This window comes from Littorina saxatilis, linkage group LG16 (assembly GCF_037325665.1).
Source record: "Littorina saxatilis isolate snail1 linkage group LG16, US_GU_Lsax_2.0, whole genome shotgun sequence".
Lineage (NCBI taxonomy): Eukaryota > Metazoa > Mollusca > Gastropoda > Littorinimorpha > Littorinidae > Littorina > Littorina saxatilis.
In genome coordinates this window covers 54,304,250-54,323,648 of record NC_090260.1, presented here as the reverse complement: position 1 = coordinate 54,323,648, position 19,399 = coordinate 54,304,250, and the positions used below count along the sequence as shown (strand labels likewise).

General features: G+C 44.5%; 1 protein-coding gene across 2 annotated transcripts in view; it reads left to right on the top strand.

The window, feature by feature from the left end:
* LOC138951248 (mucin-5AC-like) overlaps positions 1–19,399 on the top strand; it is a 149,997-nt gene that overhangs the window by 9,593 nt on the left and 121,005 nt on the right. For both annotated transcript variants that reach the window (XM_070322897.1, XM_070322896.1), the window contains exons 2-5: positions 3,261–3,296; positions 8,191–8,276; positions 9,221–9,292; positions 18,780–18,867. In XM_070322897.1, the coding sequence (XP_070178998.1) occupies positions 3,261–3,296; positions 8,191–8,276; positions 9,221–9,292; positions 18,780–18,867 (282 nt within the window). The remainder of the gene's footprint in view (positions 1–3,260; positions 3,297–8,190; positions 8,277–9,220; positions 9,293–18,779; positions 18,868–19,399) is intronic.

Below are 19,399 nucleotides of genomic sequence, written 5' to 3'. Positions count from 1 at the left end.
AACTGTTCACCATGTAACACACAGTCCATGTCACTGACTAAACTGTTCACCATGTAACACACAGTCCATGTCACTGACTAAACTGTTCACCCTGCAACACACAGTCCATGTCACTAACTAAACTGTTCACCCTGCAACAGACAGTCCATGTCACTAACTAAACTGTTCACCCTGCAACAGACAGTCCATGTCACTAACTAAACTGTTCACCCTGTAACAGACAGTCCATGTCACTGACTAAACTGTTCACCATGTAACACACAGTCCATGTCACTGACTAAACTGTTCACCATGTAACACACAGTCCATGTCACTGACTAAACTGTTCACCATGTAACACACAGTCCATGTCACTAACTAAACTGTTCACCATGTAACACACAGTCCATGTCACTAACTAAACTGTTCACCATGTAACACACAGTCCATGTCACTGACTAAACTGTTCACCATGTAACAGACAGTCCATGTCACTGACTAAACTGTTCACCATGTAACACACAGTCCATGTCACTGACTAAACTGTTCACTCTGTAACACACAGTCCATGTCACTGACTAAACTGTTCACCATGTAACACACAGTCCATGTCACTAACTAAACTGTTCACCATGTAACACACAGTCCATGTCACTAACTAAACTGTTCACCATGTAACACACAGTCCATGCCACTGACTAAACTGTTCACCATGTAACACACAGTCCATGTCACTGACTAAACTGTTCACCCTGTAACAGACAGTCCATGTCACTAACTAAACTGTTCACCATGTAACACACAGTCCATGTCACTGACTAAACTGTTCACCCTGTAACACACAGTCCATGTCACTGACTAAACTGTTCACCATGTAACAGACAGTCCATGTCACTGACTAAACTGTTCACCATGTAACACACAGTCCATGTCACTAACTAAACTGTTCACCATGTAACACACAGTCCATGTCACTAACTAAACTGTTCACCATGTAACAGACAGTCCATGTCACTGACTAAACTGTTCACCATGTAACAGACAGTCCATGTCACTGACTAAACTGTTCACCATGTAACACACAGTCCATGTCACTGACTAAACTGTTCACCATGTAACAGACAGTCCATGTCACTGACTAAACTGTTCACCATGTAACACACAGTCCATGTCACTGACTAAACTGTTCACCCTGTAACACACAGTCCATGTCACTGACTAAACTGTTCACCATGTAACACACAGTCCATGTCACTGACTAAACTGTTCACCATGTAACACACAGTCCATGCCACTGACTAAACTGTTCACTCTGTAACACACAGTCCATGTCACTGACTAAACTGTTCACCATGTAACACACAGTCCATGTCACTGACTAAACTGTTCACCCTGTAACACACAGTCCATGTCACTAACTAAACTGTTCACCATGTAACACACAGTCCATGTCACTGACTAAACTGTTCACCATGTAACACACAGTCCATGTCACTGACTAAACTGTTCACCCTGTAACAGACAGTCCATGTCACTGACTAAACTGTTCACCCTGTAACACACCGTCCATGTCACTGACTAAACTGTTCACCCTGCAACAGACAGTCCATGTCACTAACTAAACTGTTCACCCTGTAACACACAGTCCATGTCACTAACTAAACTGTTCACCATGTAACACACAGTCCATGTCACTAACTAAACTGTTCACCATGTAACACACAGTCCATGTCACTGACTAAACTGTTCACCCTGTAACACACAGTCCATGTCACTGACTAAACTGTTCACCATGTAACACACAGTCCATGTCACTGACTAAACTGTTCACCATGTAACACACAGTCCATGCCACTGACTAAACTGTTCACCATGTAACACACAGTCCATGTCACTGACTAAACTGTTCACCCTGTAACAGACAGTCCATGTCACTGACTAAACTGTTCACCCTGCAACACACAGTCCATGTCACTAACTAAACTGTTCACCATGTAACACACAGTCCATGTCACTGACTAAACTGTTCACCCTGTAACAGACAGTCCATGTCACTGACTAAACTGTTCACCCTGCAACACACAGTCCACGTCACTGACTAAACTGTTCACCATGTAACACACAGTCCATGTCACTGACTAAACTGTTCACCCTGTAACAGACAGTCCATGTCACTGACTAAACTGTTCACCCTGCAACACGCAGTCCATGTCACTAACTAAACTGTTCACCCTGTAACAGACAGTCCATGTCACTGACTAAACTGTTCACCCTGCAACACACAGTCCATGTCACTGACTAAACTGTTCACCATGTAACACACAGTCCATGTCACTAACTAAACTGTTCACCCTGTAACACACAGTCCATGTCACTGACTAAACTGTTCACCATGTAACACACAGTCCATGTCACTGACTAAACTGTTCACCCTGCAACACACAGTCCATGTCACTAACTAAACTGTTCACCATGTAACACACAGTCCATGTCACTGACTAAACTGTTCACCCTGTAACACACAGTCCATGTCACTAACTAAACTGTTCACCATGTAACACACAGTCCATGTCACTAACTAAACTGTTTACCCTGTAATAGACAGTCAATGTCACTAACTAAACTGTTCACTCTGTAACACACAGTCCATGTCACTGACTAAACTGTTCACCCTGTGACACACAGTCCATGTTACTGACTAAACTATTCACCCTGTAACACACAGTCCATGTCACTGACTAAACTGTTCACCCTGTAACATACAGTCCATGTCACTGACTAAACTGATCACCCTGTAACAGACAGTCCATGTCACTGACTAAACTGTTCACCCTGTAACACACAGTCCATGTCAATGACTAAACTGTTCACCCTTTAACACACAGTCCATGTCACTGACTAAACTGTTCACCATGTAACACACAGTCCATGTCACTGACTAAACTGTTCACCCTGTAACACACAATCCATGTCACTGACTAAACTGTTCACCATGTAACACACAGTCCATGTCACTAACTAAACTGTTCACCATGTAACACACAGTCCATGTCACTGACTAAACTGTTCACCATGTAACACACAGTCCATGTCACTGACTAAACTGTTCACCATGTAACACACAGTCCATGTCACTGACTAAACTGTTCACCATGTAACACACAGTCCATGTCACTGACTAAACTGTTCACCATGTAACACACAGTCCATGTCACTGACTAAACTGTTCACCATGTAACACACAGTCCATGTCACTGACTAAACTGTTCACCTTTTTGCAGATATCGTGCCGCTCTTGTGTCTTCTGCCGTTGCTAGGTAAGAAGATGTGTTTGTATGTGTGTGTGTGCGTGTGTGTGTGTGTGTGTGTGTGTGTGTGTGTGTGTGTGTGTGTTAGTGCGTGAGTGTGTACCCATGTTTCCACAGGTTTGGTTGCCTAAATCACCATAAGGCAACTATCCACACGTGGATGGCAACCTAAACTCTGGATGGCAACCTAATTGTGTGGATGCTCGCTTCATTTAACACCGTTAAATTGACTTTTTTGACGGAAAGAATGTCATAACAATGTTCAAAATGACATTCTTTCCGTCCTCTATAGGCGACGAAATAGGTCACATTTTGTGCATTTTTTAGTGCAAAATTCTTCGATGCCGGAGCGAGTACTGCACCCAGTGCTGTTGTAGTGCAAGTGCACTAGAAAGGCACTACACCCAGTGCCGCCTCTTAGGTAACCATCCACACTTTAGGTGCGTGTGTTCCTGCATACAGTCTATGTACCCTGGTAAACGTGCAACAAGAATTTCAATTTTGATCTCTGTGTTTTACATTTCGATTGTGTATAGAAAATAATGATTGGTAATAAGTGCATTCGTTGATTCTTTAGTTTGAAAGAGTTTGACCTTGGCATGACGCTGCAACGTGTGTTTGAATTGGTCGTTGTGAGTATGAGACAGTGATGTGTGTAGCATTTGGAGTGATCACAGGGAGAGATGTGTGTAGCATTTGGAGTGATCACAGGGAGAGACGTGTGTAGCCTTTGGAGTGATCACAGGGAGAGATGTGTGTAGCCTTTGGAGTGATCACAGGGAGAGATATGTGTGTAGCATTTGGAGTGATCACAGGGAGAGATGTGTGTAGCATTTGGAGTGATCACAAGGAGATATGTGTGTAGCCTTTGAATTGATCACAGGGAGAGATGTGTGTAGCCTTTGGAATGATCACAGGGAGAGATGTGTGTAGCCTTTGGAGTGATCACAGGGAGAGATGTATGTAGCCTTTGGAATGATCATAGTGAGAGATGTGTGTAGCCTTAGAGTGATCAAAGAGAGAGATGTGTGTAGCCTTAGAGTGATCAAAGAGAGAGATGTGTGTAGCCTTTGGAGTGATTTTAGAGAGAGATGTGTGTAGCCTTTGGAGTGATCACAGGGAGAGAGATGTGTGTATCCTTTGGAGTGATCACAGGGAGAGATGTGTGTAGCCTTTGGAGTGATCACAGGGAGAGATGTGTGTAGCCCTTGGAGTGATCGTAGTGAGAGATGTGTGTAGCCTTTAGAGTGATCAAAGAGAGAGAGAGAGATGTGTGTAGCCTTTGGAGTGATTTTAGAGAGAGATGTATGTAGCCTTTAGAGTGATCATAGTGAGAGATGTATGTAGCCTTTGGAATGATCATAGTGAGAGATGTGTGTAGCCTTAGAGTGATCAAAGAGAGAGATGTGTGTAGCCTTTGGAGTGATTTTAGAGAGAGATGTGTGTAGCCTTTAGAGTGATCACAGGGAGAGATGTGTGTAGCTTTTGGAGTGATCATAGTGAGAGATGTGTGTTGCCTTTAGAGTGATCAAAGAGAGAGAGAGATATGTGTAGCCTTTGGAGTGATTTTAGAGAGAGATGTGTGTAGCCTTTGGAGTGATTTTAGAGAGAGATGTATGTAGCCTTTAGAGTGATCATAGTGAGAGATGTGTGTTGCCTTTAGAGTGATCAAAGAGAGAGATGTGTGTAGCCTTTAGAGTGATTATAGAGAGAGATGTGTGTAGCCTTTAGAGTGATGAAAGAGAGAGATGTGTGTAGCCTTTGGAGTGATTATAGAGAGAGATGTGTGTAGCCTTTGGAGTGATTATAGAGAGAGATGTGTGTAGCCTTTTGAGTGATTATAGAGAGAGATGTGTGTAGTCTTACAAGTGATCAAAGAGAGAGATGTGTGTAGTCTTAGAAGTGATCAGAAATAGATATATGTGTAACCTTTGGAGTGATCACAGGGAGATATGTGTGTAGTCTTAGAAGTGATCAAAGAGAGAGACGTGCGTAGCATTTAAAGTGATCAAAGAAAGATATATGTGTAGCCTTTGGCGTGATGAAAGAGAGAGATGTGTGTAGTATTAGGAGTGATTATAGTGGGATATGTGTGTAGCCTTTGGAGTAATCATATTGAGATATGTGTAAGTATTTTGAGTGATAACAGGGCGAGATGTGTGTAGCATTTAGAGTGACGAGAGGGAAAGATGTGTGTAGCCTTTATAGTGATCAGAGGGAGAAATGTGTGTAGTTTTTGGAGTGGTCATCTTGAGAGATGTGTGTAGTCTTTGGAGTAATCACAGTGAGAGATGTGTGTAGCCTTTGGAGTGATCAGATTAATATATGTGTGTCGCTTTTGGAGTGTTCACATGTAGAGGTGTGTGTAGCCTTTCGAGTGATAAAAGAGAGAGATGTGTGTAGCATTATGAATGATCATAGTGAGAGATGTGTGTAGCATTTGGAGTGATCACAGGGAGAGATGTGTGTAACCTTTAGAGTGATCAGAGAGAGATGTGTGTAGTCTTTGGAGTGATCAGAGGGAGAGATGTGTTTACCCTTATGAATGATCATAGTGAGAGATGTGTGTAGCCTTTGGAGTGATCATAGTTAGAGATGTGTGAAGCCTTTGGAGTGATTAGAGGGAGAGATTTGTGTAGCTTTTGGAGTGATCATAGTTAGAGATGTGCGTAGTCTTTAGAGTGATTAGAGGGAGAGATTTGTGTAGCCTTTGGAATGATCAAAGAGAGAGATGTGTGTAGTCTTTGGAGTGATCAGAGGGAGAGATGCGTGTAGTCTTTGGAGTGATCAGAGGGAGAGATGTGTACATGTGTAGCCTTTGGAGAGATTAAAGTCAATTATTAACTCGAGATATTATGGCGACATAATGTGTTTTCAAATCAGCCGACACACACTATCCAGATTACTAAGGCTATCCCGACCTTCACTCTTATCACATTCACTAAGGAAATTAGAAAGAGTAGACACATGGTTATATATCGGAGATAATGACATGCATGAACATATGGGGATAGAGTTGATTAAGACACACGTGTAACAATGACGATAACGACATTACATAATTATACCCATGCGGATAGAGTTGATACAGCCACACGTGTTACCATTTAGTTAATGACATACATGTACCCATGCGGATAGAGTTGATACAGCCACACGTGTTACCATTTAGTTAATGACATACCTGTATATGGGGATATAGTTGATCAAGACACACGTGTAACCATGGAGATAATGACATACATGTGCGTACCTGTATATGGGGATAGAGCTGATACAGCCACACGTGTAACCATGGAGATAATGACATACATGTGCATACCTGTATATGGGGATAGAGCTGATACAGCCACACGTGTAACCATGGAGATAATGACATACATGTGCATACCTGTATATGGGGATAGAGCTGATACAGACACACGTGTTACCATGGCGATAATGACATACATGTGCGTACCTGTATATGGGGATAGAGCTGATACAGCCACACGTGTTACCATGGCGATAATGACATACATGTGCGTACCTGTATATGGGGATAGAGCTGATACAGCCACACGTGTAACCATGGCGATAATGACATACATGTGCGTACCTGTATATGGGGATAGAGCTGATACAGCCACACGTGTAACCATGGAGATAATGACATACATGTGCGTACCTGTATATGGGGATAGAGCTGATACAGCCACACGTGTAACCATGGCGATAATGACATACATGTGCGTACCTGTATATGGGGATAGAGCTGATACAGCCACACGTGTAACCATGGCGATAATGACATACATGTGCGTACCTGTATATGGGGATAGAGCTGATACAGCCACACGTGTGACCATGGCGATAATGACATACATGTGCATACCTGTACATGGGGATAGAGCTGATACAGCCACACGTGTAACCATGGCGATAATGACATACATGTGCATACCTGTATATGGGGATAGAGCTGATACAGCCACACGTGTTACCATGGAGATAATGACATACATGTGCATACCTGTATATGGGGATAGAGCTGATACAGCCACACGTGTAACCATGGAGATAATGACATACATGTGCATACCTGTATATGGGGATAGAGCTGATACAGCCACACGTGTTACCATGGAGATAATGACATACATGTGCATACCTGTATATGGGGATAGAGCTGATACAGCCACACGTGTAACCATGGCGATAATGACATACATGTGCATACCTGTATATGGGGATAGAGCTGATACAGCCACACGTGTTACCATGGCGATAATGACATACATGTGCGTACCTGTATATGGGGATAGAGCTGATACAGCCACACGTGTAACCATGGCGATAATGACATACATGTGCGTACCTGTATATGGGGATAGAGCTGATACAGCCACACGTGTAACCATGGAGATAATGACATACATGTGCATACCTGTATATGGGGATAGAGCTGATACAGCCACACGTGTAACCATGGAGATAATGACATACATGTGCATACCTGTATATGGGGATAGAGCTGATACAGCCACACGTGTAACCATGGCGATAATGACGACACACATGTAACTTCGGACATGATGACGACACACATGTAACTATGGTGGTGATAACGACATACATGTAACTATTGAAATGATGACGGCACTCGTGTAACCGTGGAGATGACGACGACACACATGTAACTTCGGACATGATGACGACACGCATGTAACCAAGGTGATGATAACGACATACATGTAACTTTTGAGATAATGACGACACTAGTGTAACCATGGAGATGATGACGACACTCATGAAACTATGGAGATGGTGACGACACTTATGTTACTATGGAGATCATGATATTACACATATAACCATGGAGACGATGACGACATTCATGTTTCCATGGTGACGATGTGTGCAGCGGAGTGCGGACCGTGGTGCTTCAAGTGTGACGACGCCTTCCACCCCGCAGTGTGTCAGGAGGTCATCGCCTGTGGCCAGCACGAGGTGCGAGCATCAATAGTGTGGGCGTGGTCTGCTTTGTGTGGGCGTGGTCTGCTTTGTGTGGGCGCGGTCTGCTTTGTGTGGACGTGGTCTGCTTTGTGTGGACATGGTCTGCTTTGTGTGGACGTGGTCTGCTTTGTGTGGGCGTGGTCTGCTTTGTGTGGGCGTGGTCTGATTTGTGTGGGCGCGGTCTGCTTTGTGTGGGCGTGGTCTGCTTTGTGTGGGCGTGGTCTGCTTTGTGTTGGCGCGGTCTGCTTTGTGTTGGCGTGGTCTGCTTTGTGTGGGCGTGGTCTGCTTTGAGTGGGCGTGGTCTGCTTTGTGTGGACATGGTCTGCTTTGTGTGGGCGTGGTCTGCTTTGTGTGGACGTGGTCTGCTTTGTGTGGACGTGGTCTGCTTTGTGTGGACGTGGTCTGCTTTGTGTGGCAAGGTCTGCTTTGTGTGGACGTGGTCTGCTTTGTGTGGGCGCGGTCTGCTTTGTGTGGACGTGGTCTGCTTTGTGTGGGCGCGGTCTGCTTTGTGTGGGCGCGGTCTGCTTTGTGTGGGCGTGGTCTGCTTTGTGTGGGCGCGGTCCGCTTTGTGTGGGCGTTGTCTGCTTTGTGTGGGCGCGGTCCGCTTTGTGTGGGCGTGGTCTGCTTTGTGTGGGCGCGGTCTGCTTTGTGTGGGCGTCGCCTGCTTTGTGTGGGTAAGGTCTGCTATGTGTGGGCGTGGTCTGTTATATAGTAATCTGTTCCGTGTTGGCGCTCTTCGCTTTGCCTGGAATCATGGAACAATGTTGCTATGTTACAGTGTTGCTATGTTACAGTATTGTTATGTTACACTTTTGTTATGTTACACTGTTGCTATGTTACATTATTGCTATGTTCCATAAATGCTAAGTTACAGTTTTGCGATGTTATAGTGTTGCTATGTAACAGTGTTGATATGTAACCGTGTTGCTTTGTTACAGAATTGCTATGCAGAAAAACACTCCAACAATAATGGCGCTGAGACGTTCAGCTCGGGATGTAAACCTATCGGCGTGAGTTCTTCTGCTTCCCTACATGTCTACCAGACTGGCTGGCTAATTGCCTGGTTGACTAGATAGTTGACTAGTTGTTGTTGCAGTCTGGTGGACTGGTCGTTTGACTTGCGGGTTCGCTGTCTGGTGGACTGGTCGTTTGACTGGCTGGTTTAAGCTTTAGTCACAAACGCGATTCAATCGTTGAGATTCAATCGCGCGATTCAAACTTGAGCCGATCGCACATCACATCGTGGGCCATTGACCTGTCACACGATGAACGATAGATGAACGATTGACTAACGATTGACGAACGATAACTCCTCACGCAAGCGGGGCGAAAGTGACGTTGTCAAAGTGAACACGGCAAATGCGCTTTGCGAGAGCAGACGCTAATGTTCGAACATCGTTCTACCTTTCTAAAAAAAAAAAAAAAACCTTTCAGCATTACGCCTTTGCGAGAAATAAAGTTCCCAGACAGTTGCAATTAATGTTTCCCGACCGCTGTACACGCCTAAAACGTCTCCATTATACCTAAGTAAGAAACTGTTCTTCCAAAAAGATTTGAATCGACAAAGAGACGCTCTCAGCCACTGTCCGCCATTATTTTACGTCACGGCGTGAAGGCCGCAACGACGCGTTCTGATTGGCTCTCCCCCTGCGATTGACTGACGACTGGGTCGCAGGAATAGAGCAAATTCTAAAGCTCAAAGCTACGAGAGGTTCGCATGGGACTGAGTCGCAGACTTGTCGTAGCTATTTTCCTCGACTCAGTCGCCCTTGTGACAGGGTAAATCTCACGATTGAATCGCAATGTGTGATGTACACTGTGTGATGTGTGATGTACATTGTGTGATATGTGATGTACAATGTGTGATGTACAATGGGTGATGTACAATGATTGTGTGATGTACACCATGTGATGTGTAATGTACAATGTGTGGTGTGTGATGTACAATGTGCGGTGTACAATGTGTGATGTACACTGTGTGGTGTGTGATGTACAGTGTGTGGTGTACACTGTGCGATGTACAGTGCGTGATGTACAATGTGTGATGTACAATGGGTGATGTACAATGTGTGATGTACAGTATGTGATGTACAATATGCGATGTGCACTGTGTGATGTACACTATGTGATGTACAACCCAGCTAGCAAGCTTTCGTCGGCCGACTGACGATTTCAGTCGGGTGACGTCGTCATATGTCGTGTGTCGTCGTCCGTTGTCGCGCCGATACCGTTTGACTGTGTGTAAAACTCGGCAAATGTACGTAATAAACCCCGACATCGGCCCGACGCAATGTTGCTGTCGATAAAATTATGCAGAGTTACGGGAGATAACAAATTGATGATCATTATTTTAACATTTGTTACGTCCCCTGTTCAAGCGTCGGTCCAGCAACGGCGTGACATTATGAGACTGACCATGCAAATGCGAAACTAAATTATTCATATTTGTTGACTTTTTCACATAGGAGTAGGATAATTAATTGTAAGTTTTATTTGCATATTTGCAATCAAATACAGCATGAGCTCAAATCATGAGTTTTACATTTTAAAAATACGCCATCATTTACTTGAAATATTCAAATAGCTTTCCTTACGGTAAACAAGATTGAGTGTGCAAATGGCTGCTGCTTTCCCGCGTGAGCGAATTTTATTTGTTTTCTTAGTTCAAGTTAATATCGAAAGAAGAGACATTCTTGGGAATGTTGCACAGCACATTGATGATATGTTATCCGAGACGAATGTCGCCTCGGGATCTCAATCTGAGTGCTGGTCCCAGTGCCACGTGGTGGTGGCGGTGAGAATAGTTGTGTAGCCAGTGAGTCAGGCTCTTGGCAATGACAATCAGATTCAGACGTCAACTCGAGGACAACCGACGGATGGAGCGAGTAAGTGATTTCGGTTTTTTTTGGCTCTCAATGTTAGTTTTGCTGTTACAGTGAGGGGGGGGGGGGGAGTACATACTGCTGTATCTTATTCTGTATATGTAGATGTAGGTGTGTTTTGTCCTGTTACAGTGGGGGAGGGGGGTGTTGTACACACTGCTGTAAATATAGATGTAGGTGTGTTTTGTCTTGTTACAGTGTGGGGGGGGGGGGGGTGTACATACTGCTGTAGATGTAGGTGTGTATTGTCCTGTTACAGGGGGGGGGGGGGTAACATACTTCTGTAGCTGTAGGGGGAGGGGGGGTACATACTGCTGTAGCTGTTAGTGATTTTTGCACTGTTACACTGGGGGGGGGGGGGGGGTGTGGAGTACATACTGCTGAATCTGTAGCTGTAAGTGTGGTTTGCACTGTTACACTTAAGGGGGGAGGGGGGGTGTACATACTGATGTATCTGTAGCTGTAGGTGTGACGTGTATTGCATTGTAACACTTGGGGGGGGGGGGGTGTACATACTGATCTATCTGTAGCTGGTGGTGTGTTTTGCACTGTTACACACTTGGGGGGGGGGTGTACATACTAACTGCTGAATCTGTAGCTGTATGTGTGTTCTGCACAGTGACACTGGGGGGGGGGGGGGGGGGGGTTGTACATACTGCTGAATCTGTAGCTGTAGGTGTGTTTTGTACTGTTACACTTGGGGGGGGGGGGGGTGTGCATACTGATGTATATGCTTGGCGCTGGTGGACAATATTCACTTTTTTTTCCCAAAACACACTTTTTGGGCCAAAACTGGCGGTTTTGGCCAAAAAAGCAAAGTTTTGGCCAAAAAAGCAAAGTTTTGGCCAAAAAGAGATTTGGCCAAAAAAGTGAATATTGTCCACCAGCGCCAGCAAATACAAAAGATTTGGCCAAAAAAAGATTTGGCCAAACAAAAAAGATGTGGCCAAAAAGTGAAGATTTGGCCAAATCTTTTTTGTTTGGCCAAATCTTTTTTTGGCCAAATCTTTTTGTGGCAGAAGTTTGGCCAAATCTCCCGTTTTAGCTAACATAAACAGTTTTGGCCAAAACTTTTACATAGAAAGTTTTGGCCAAAAAAAAAGTTATAGCCAAATCTATTTTATTTGGCCAAATGTGTGGGTTGTTTTGGCCAAATCTTTGTCTTTTTTGGCCAAAACTGGCGGTTTTTGCCAAAAAAGTGAATATTGTCCACCAGCGCCAAGCATAGATGTAACTAGCTGTAGCTGTAGGTGTGTTATGTACTGTTACAGTAGGGGGGGGGGGATTGAACATACTGCTGTTTTTGTAGCTGTTGGTGTGTTTTGCACACAGGGGGGGGGGGGGGGGGATTGGGGTTGTGTATACTGCTGTATCTGTAGCTCTAGGTGTGTTTTGCGCTCTACACGAGGGAAGGGGGTGGAGTGTTGTATGTTTTGTACTGTTACAGTGGTGGCAGCGGGGGGAGGGGGGTGTACATAATTTTGAATCTGTAGCTGTAAATTAGTTTTGTACTGTTACAGTGGGGGCAGGGGGGGGGGGGGTTGGGGGTTGTATGCTGTAGCTGTAGGTGTGTTTTGCACTGTTACACTGGGGGGGGGGTTGTACACACTGCTGTATCTGTAGCAGTAGGTGCGATTTGTGCTGTTACAGTTGGGGGGGGGGGGGGTACATACTGCTGTAGCTGTAGGTGTTTTTTGCACTGTTACACTTGGGTTGGGGGAGGGGGGGGGTTGTACATACTGCTGAATCTGTAGCTGTAAGTGTGGTTTGCACTGTTACACTTAAGGGGGGAGGGGGGTGTACATACTGATGTATCTGTAGCTGTAGGTGTGACGTGTATTGCATTGTAACACTTGGGGGGGGGGGGGTGTACATACTGATCTATCTGTAGCTGGTGGTGTGTTTTGCACTGTTACACACTTGGGGGGGGGGTGTACATACTAACTGCTGAATCTGTAGCTGTATGTGTGTTCTGCACAGTGACACTGGGGGGGGGGGGGGGGGTTGTACATACTGCTGAATCTGTAGCTGTAGGTGTGTTTTGTACTGTTACACTTGGGGGGGGGGGGGTGTGCATACTGATGTATATGCTTGGCGCTGGTGGACAATATTCACTTTTTTTTCCCAAAACACACTTTTTGGGCCAAAACTGGCGGTTTTGGCCAAAAAAGCAAAGTTTTGGCCAAAAAAGTATAGTTTTGGCCAAAAACGCCAGTTTTGGCCAAAACCGCCAGTTTTGGCCAAAAAAGTGCGTTTTCGGCCAAAAAAGTGAATATTGTTCACCAGCGCCAAGCTGCTTGGCGCTGGTGGACAATATTCACTTATTTTGCCAAAAACACAATTTTTTGGCCAAAACTGGCGGTATTGGCCAAAAAAGCAAAGTTTTGGCCAAAAAAGCAAAGTTTTGGCCAAAAAGAGATTTGGCCAAAAAAGTGAATATTGTCCACCAGCGCCAGCAAATACAAAAGATTTGGCCAAAAAAAGATTTGGCCAAACAAAAAAGATTTGGCCAAAAAGTGAAGATTTGGCCAAATCTTTTTTGTTTGGCCAAATCTTTTTTTGGCCAAATCTTTTTGTGGCAGAAGTTTGGCCAAATCTCCCGTTTTAGCTAACATAAACAGTTTTGGCCAAAACTTTTACATAGAAAGTTTTGGCCAAAAAAAAAGTTATAGCCAAATCTATTTTATTTGGCCAAATGTGTGGGTTGTTTTGGCCAAATCTTTGTCTTTTTTGGCCAAAACTGGCGGTTTTTGCCAAAAAAGTGAATATTGTCCACCAGCGCCAAGCATAGATGTAACTAGCTGTAGCTGTAGGTGTGTTATGTACTGTTACAGTAGGGGGGGGGGGATTGAACATACTGCTGTTTTTGTAGCTGTTGGTGTGTTTTGCACACAGGGGGGGGGGGGGGGGGGATTGGGGTTGTGTATACTGCTGTATCTGTAGCTCTAGGTGTGTTTTGCGCTCTACACGAGGGAAGGGGGTGGAGTGTTGTATGTTTTGTACTGTTACAGTGGTGGCAGCGGGGGGAGGGGGGTGTACATAATTTTGAATCTGTAGCTGTAAATTAGTTTTGTACTGTTACAGTGGGGGCAGGGGGGGGGGGGTTGGGGGTTGTATGCTGTAGCTGTAGGTGTGTTTTGCACTGTTACACTGGGGGGGGGGGTTGTACACACTGCTGTATCTGTAGCAGTAGGTGCGATTTGTGCTGTTACAGTTGGGGGGGGGGGGGGTACATACTGCTGTAGCTGTAGGTGTTTTTTGCACTGTTACACTTGGGTTGGGGGAGGGGGGGGGGGTTGTACATACTGCTGAATCTGTAGCTGTAAGTGTGTTTTGCACTGTTACATTGGGGGGGGGGGTATACATACTGCTGTAACTGGAGCTGTAGGTGTGTTTTGTACTGTTACTAAGGAGGAGGGGGGTGTACATACGGCTGTAGCTGTAAGTAATTTTTGCACTATGCTGAATCTGTTGCTGTAGGTGTGTTTTATACTGTAATACTGAGGGGGAGGGGGGTTGTACATACGGCTGTATCTGTAGCTGTAGGTGTGTTTTGTACTGTTACAGTGAGGGCGGGGGGGGGGGGTCTACATACTGCTGTATCTGTAGCTGGTGTTGTGTTTTGCACTGTTACACTGGGGGGGGGGGAGGGGGTTGTACATACTGCTGTATCTGTATGTTTGTTTTCCACTGTAACACTGGGGGGAGGGGGGTTGTACTGCTGTAGCTGTAGCTTTAAGTGAATTTTGCACTGTTACACTTGGGGGGCGGGGGGGGGGGGGTACATACTGCTGTAGCTGCATGCTGCTGTATCTGTAGCTGCACCCAGCCAGCAAGACATTAGCGGCCGATAGTCGGCCGAACACCCTTCAAAAAGTCGGGCAGGTGACGTCAAAAGATACAACGCAGGTGTTGGCCCGACTAACTTTTGCAAAGAGGCAACGAGGCGGCCGACAGGCGGCCGAACACCTGTACTATGGCGGCACGCATCCGGTCCGATGTTAATCGGCCCGATGGCTTGTTGGACCTGCGGCCCGACACCTTATGCCGACATCGTCCCGATGTCTTCCCGCTGAAATCGATATCTTCCCGATGTCGGCATAAGGAGTCGGACCGCAGGTCAAACAAGTCATCGGGCCGATTAACATCGGACCGGATGCGTGCCGCCATAGTGCAGGTGTTCGGCCGCCTATCGGCCGCCTTGTTGCCTCTTTGCAAAAGTTAGTCGGGCCAACACCCGCGTCGTATGTTTTCACGTCACCGGCCCGACTTTTTGAAGGGTGTTCGGCCGATTATCGGCCGCTAATGTCTTGCTGGCTGGGAATGTGTGATACACAATGTGTGGTGCACACTGTGTGATGTACAATGTGTGATGAACACTATGTGATGTACATTGTGTGATGTACACTGTGTAATGTACACTGTGTAATGTACACTGTGTGATGTACACTGTGTGATTTACATTGTATGATATACGCTGTATGGTGTACAGTGTGTGTTGTATAATGTGTGATGTACAATGTGTGGTGTATACTATGTGATGTACAATGTGCGATGTACATTGTGTGATGTACACTGTGTGATGGACACTGTGTGATGGACAGTGTGTGATGGACACTGTGTGATGTACACTGTGTGATGTACAATGTATGATGTACATTGTGTGATGTACATTGTGTGATGTACATTGTGTGATGTGCAGTGTGTGATGTACATTGTGTGATGTACATTGTGTGATGTACACTGTGTGATGTACACTGTGTGATGGACACTGTGTGATGGACACTGTGTGATGTACAATGTATGATGTACAATGTGGGGTGTACACTGTGTGATGTACATTGTGTGATGTACAATGTGTGATGTACACTGTGCGATGTACACTGTGTGATGTACACTGTGTGCTGTACACTATGTGATGTAAATTGTGTGATGAACATTGAGTGATGTGTGATATATAATGCGTGATGTACACTGTGTGATGCACACTGTGTGATGTACATTGTGTGATGAACATTGTGTGATGTACACTGTGTGATGTACAGTGTGTGATGTACATTGTGTGATGTACACTGTGTGATGTACAATGTGTGATGTACACGTGAGTACTGTGTGATGTACACTGTTAGATGTACAATGTGTGATGTACACTGTGTGATGTACACTGTGTGATGTACACTATGTGATGTACATTGTGTGATGAACATTGTGTGGTGTACACTGTGTGATGTACATTGTGTGATGTACACGGTGTGATGTACATTGTGTGATGAACATTATGTGATGTACATTGTGTGATGTACATTGTGTGATGTACACTGTGTGATGAACATTGTGTGATGTACACTGTGTGATGGACACTGTGTGATGGACACTGTGTGATGTACAATGTATGATGTACAATGTGGGGTGTACACTGTGTGATGTACATTGTGTGATGTACAATGTGTGATGTACACTGTGCGAGGTACACTGTGTGATGTACACTGTGTGCTGTACACTATGTGATGTAAATTGTGTGATGAACATTGAGTGATGTGTGATATATAATGCGTGATGTACACTGTGTGATGCACACTGTGTGATGTACATTGTGTGATGAACATTGTGTGATGTACACTGTGTGATGTACATTGTGTGATGTACATTGTGTGATGTACAATGTGTGATGTACAATGTGTGATGTACACTGTGTGATGTACACTGTGTGATGTACACTGTGTGATGTACACTGTGTGATGTACACTGTGTGATGTACAATATGTGATGTACATTGTGTGATGAACATTGTGTGATGTACAATGTGCGATGTACACTGTGTGATGTACACTGTGTGATGTACACTGTGTGATGTATACTATGTGATGTACACTGTGTGATGTACACTGTGTGATGTACACTGTGTGATGTACACTGTGTGATGTACATTGTGTGATGAACATTGTGTGATGTACACTGTGTGATGTGTGATGTACACTGTGTGATGTACATTGTGTGATGAACATTGTGTGATGTACATTGTGTGATGTACATTGTGTGATGTACACTGTGTGATGAACATTGTGTGATGTACACTGTGTGATGTACACTGTTTGATGTACAATGTGTGATGTACGCTGTGTGATGTACACTGTGTGATGTACACTATGCGATGTACATTGGGTGATGAACATTGTGTGATGTACAATGTGCGATGTACACTGTGTGATGTACATTGTGTGATGTACACTGTGTGATGTACATTGTGTGATGTACACTGTGTGATGTACAATGTGTGATGTACACTGTGTGATGTACACTGTGTGATGAACATTGTGTGATGTACACTGTGTGATGTGTGATGTACACTGTGTGATGTGCAGTGTGTGATGTACATTGTGTGATGTACATTGTGTGATGTACAGTGTGCGATGTACACTGTGTGATGTACAATGGGTGATGTACACTGCGTGATGAACATTGTGTGATGTACACTGTGTGATGTGTGATGTACATTGTGTGATGTAAACTGTGTTATGATTATTGTGTGATGTACACTGTGCAATGTGTGATGTACAATGTGTGATGCACACTGTGTGATGTGTGATGTACAATGTGTGATGTACATTGTGTGATGAACATTATGTGATGTACATTGTGTGATGAACATTGTGTGATGAACATTGTGTGATGTACACTGTGTGATGTGTGATGTACACTGTGTGATGTGTGATGTACAATGTGTGATGTACATTGTGTGATGAACATTGTGTGATGTACATTGTGTGATGAACATTGTGTGATGTACACTGTGTGATGTACAATGTGTGATGAACATTGTATGATGTACACTGTGTGATGTACATTGTGTGATGTAAACTGTGCGATGTGTTATGTTTGATGTGTGATTTGTGATGAACACTGTATTATGTGTTTTGTGTGATTTGTTATGTGCACGGTGTGATGTGTTATGTACACTGTGTGATGTTTGATGTGTCTTGTGCACTATGTGATGCGCACTGTTTGATGTACACTCTGTGTTGTACTCTGTGAGATGAACACTGTGTGATGTGTGATGTACACAGTGTAATGTGTGATGTACAATGTGTGACGTGTTATGTACACTGTGTGATGTAGAATATGTGATGTACACTGTGTATTGTACAATGTGTAATGTACACTGTGTGATTTACAAAGTGTGATGCACAATGTGTGATGTGCTATGCACACTGTATGATGTGTGATGTACACTGTGTGTTGTGTGATGCATGGTGTGTGATGTGTTATTTGTGATCTACACTGTGTGATGCGTGATGTGTGATCCACACTTTCTGATGTGTTATGTGTGATGTACACTGTATGATGTGTGATGTACACTGTGTTATGTCTTATTTACACTGTATTATGTGGTATGTGTGATATACACTGTGTGATATGTTGTGTGTGATGCACAGTGTATGATGTGTGATGTGTGATGTACACTGTATGATGTGTGATGTGTAATGTACACTGTAAGATGTGTAATGTGTGATGTGTGATGTGTAATGTGTGATGTGTCATGCACACTGTGTGATGTGTGTTGTACACTATGTGATGTGTGATGTACACTGCATGATGTGTGATGTGTGATTGACAGGACTGCAGTGTGGTCAAGCGGTCAGCTGTCCACTGCTCTGAGTGCTGTGCCTCCACACTCTGCAACGAGGTTCTCTGTGCCTCTACCAGTGAGTTAGTGTGTGTGAGTGTGTGTGTGTGTGTGTGTGTGTGCGTGTGTGTGCGTGTTGTCATGTGCTACCCGTTGTCTCTAGAGTCAATGGTTTGTGTGCTGTCATGTGCTACCTGTTGTCTCTAGAGTCAATGGTTTGCGTGCTGTCATGTGATGCCTGTTGTCTCTAGAGTCAATGGTTTGTGTGCTGTCATGTGCTACCCGTTGTCTCTAGAGTCAATGGTTTGTGTGCTGTCATGTGCTACCCGTCGTCTCTAGAGTCAATGGTTTGTGTGCTGTCATGTGCTACCCGTTGTCTCTAGAGTCAATGGTTTGTGTTCTGTCATGTGCTACCAGTTGTCACTAAAGCCAATGGTTTGTGTGCTGTCATGTGCTACCAGTTGTCACTAAAGCCAATGGTTTGCGTGCTGTCATGTGCTACCAGTTGTCACTAGAGTCAATGGTTTGTGTGCTGTCATGTGCTACCTGTTGTCACTTGAGTCAATGGTTTGTGTGCTGTCATGTGCTACCCGTTGTCTCTAGAGTCAATG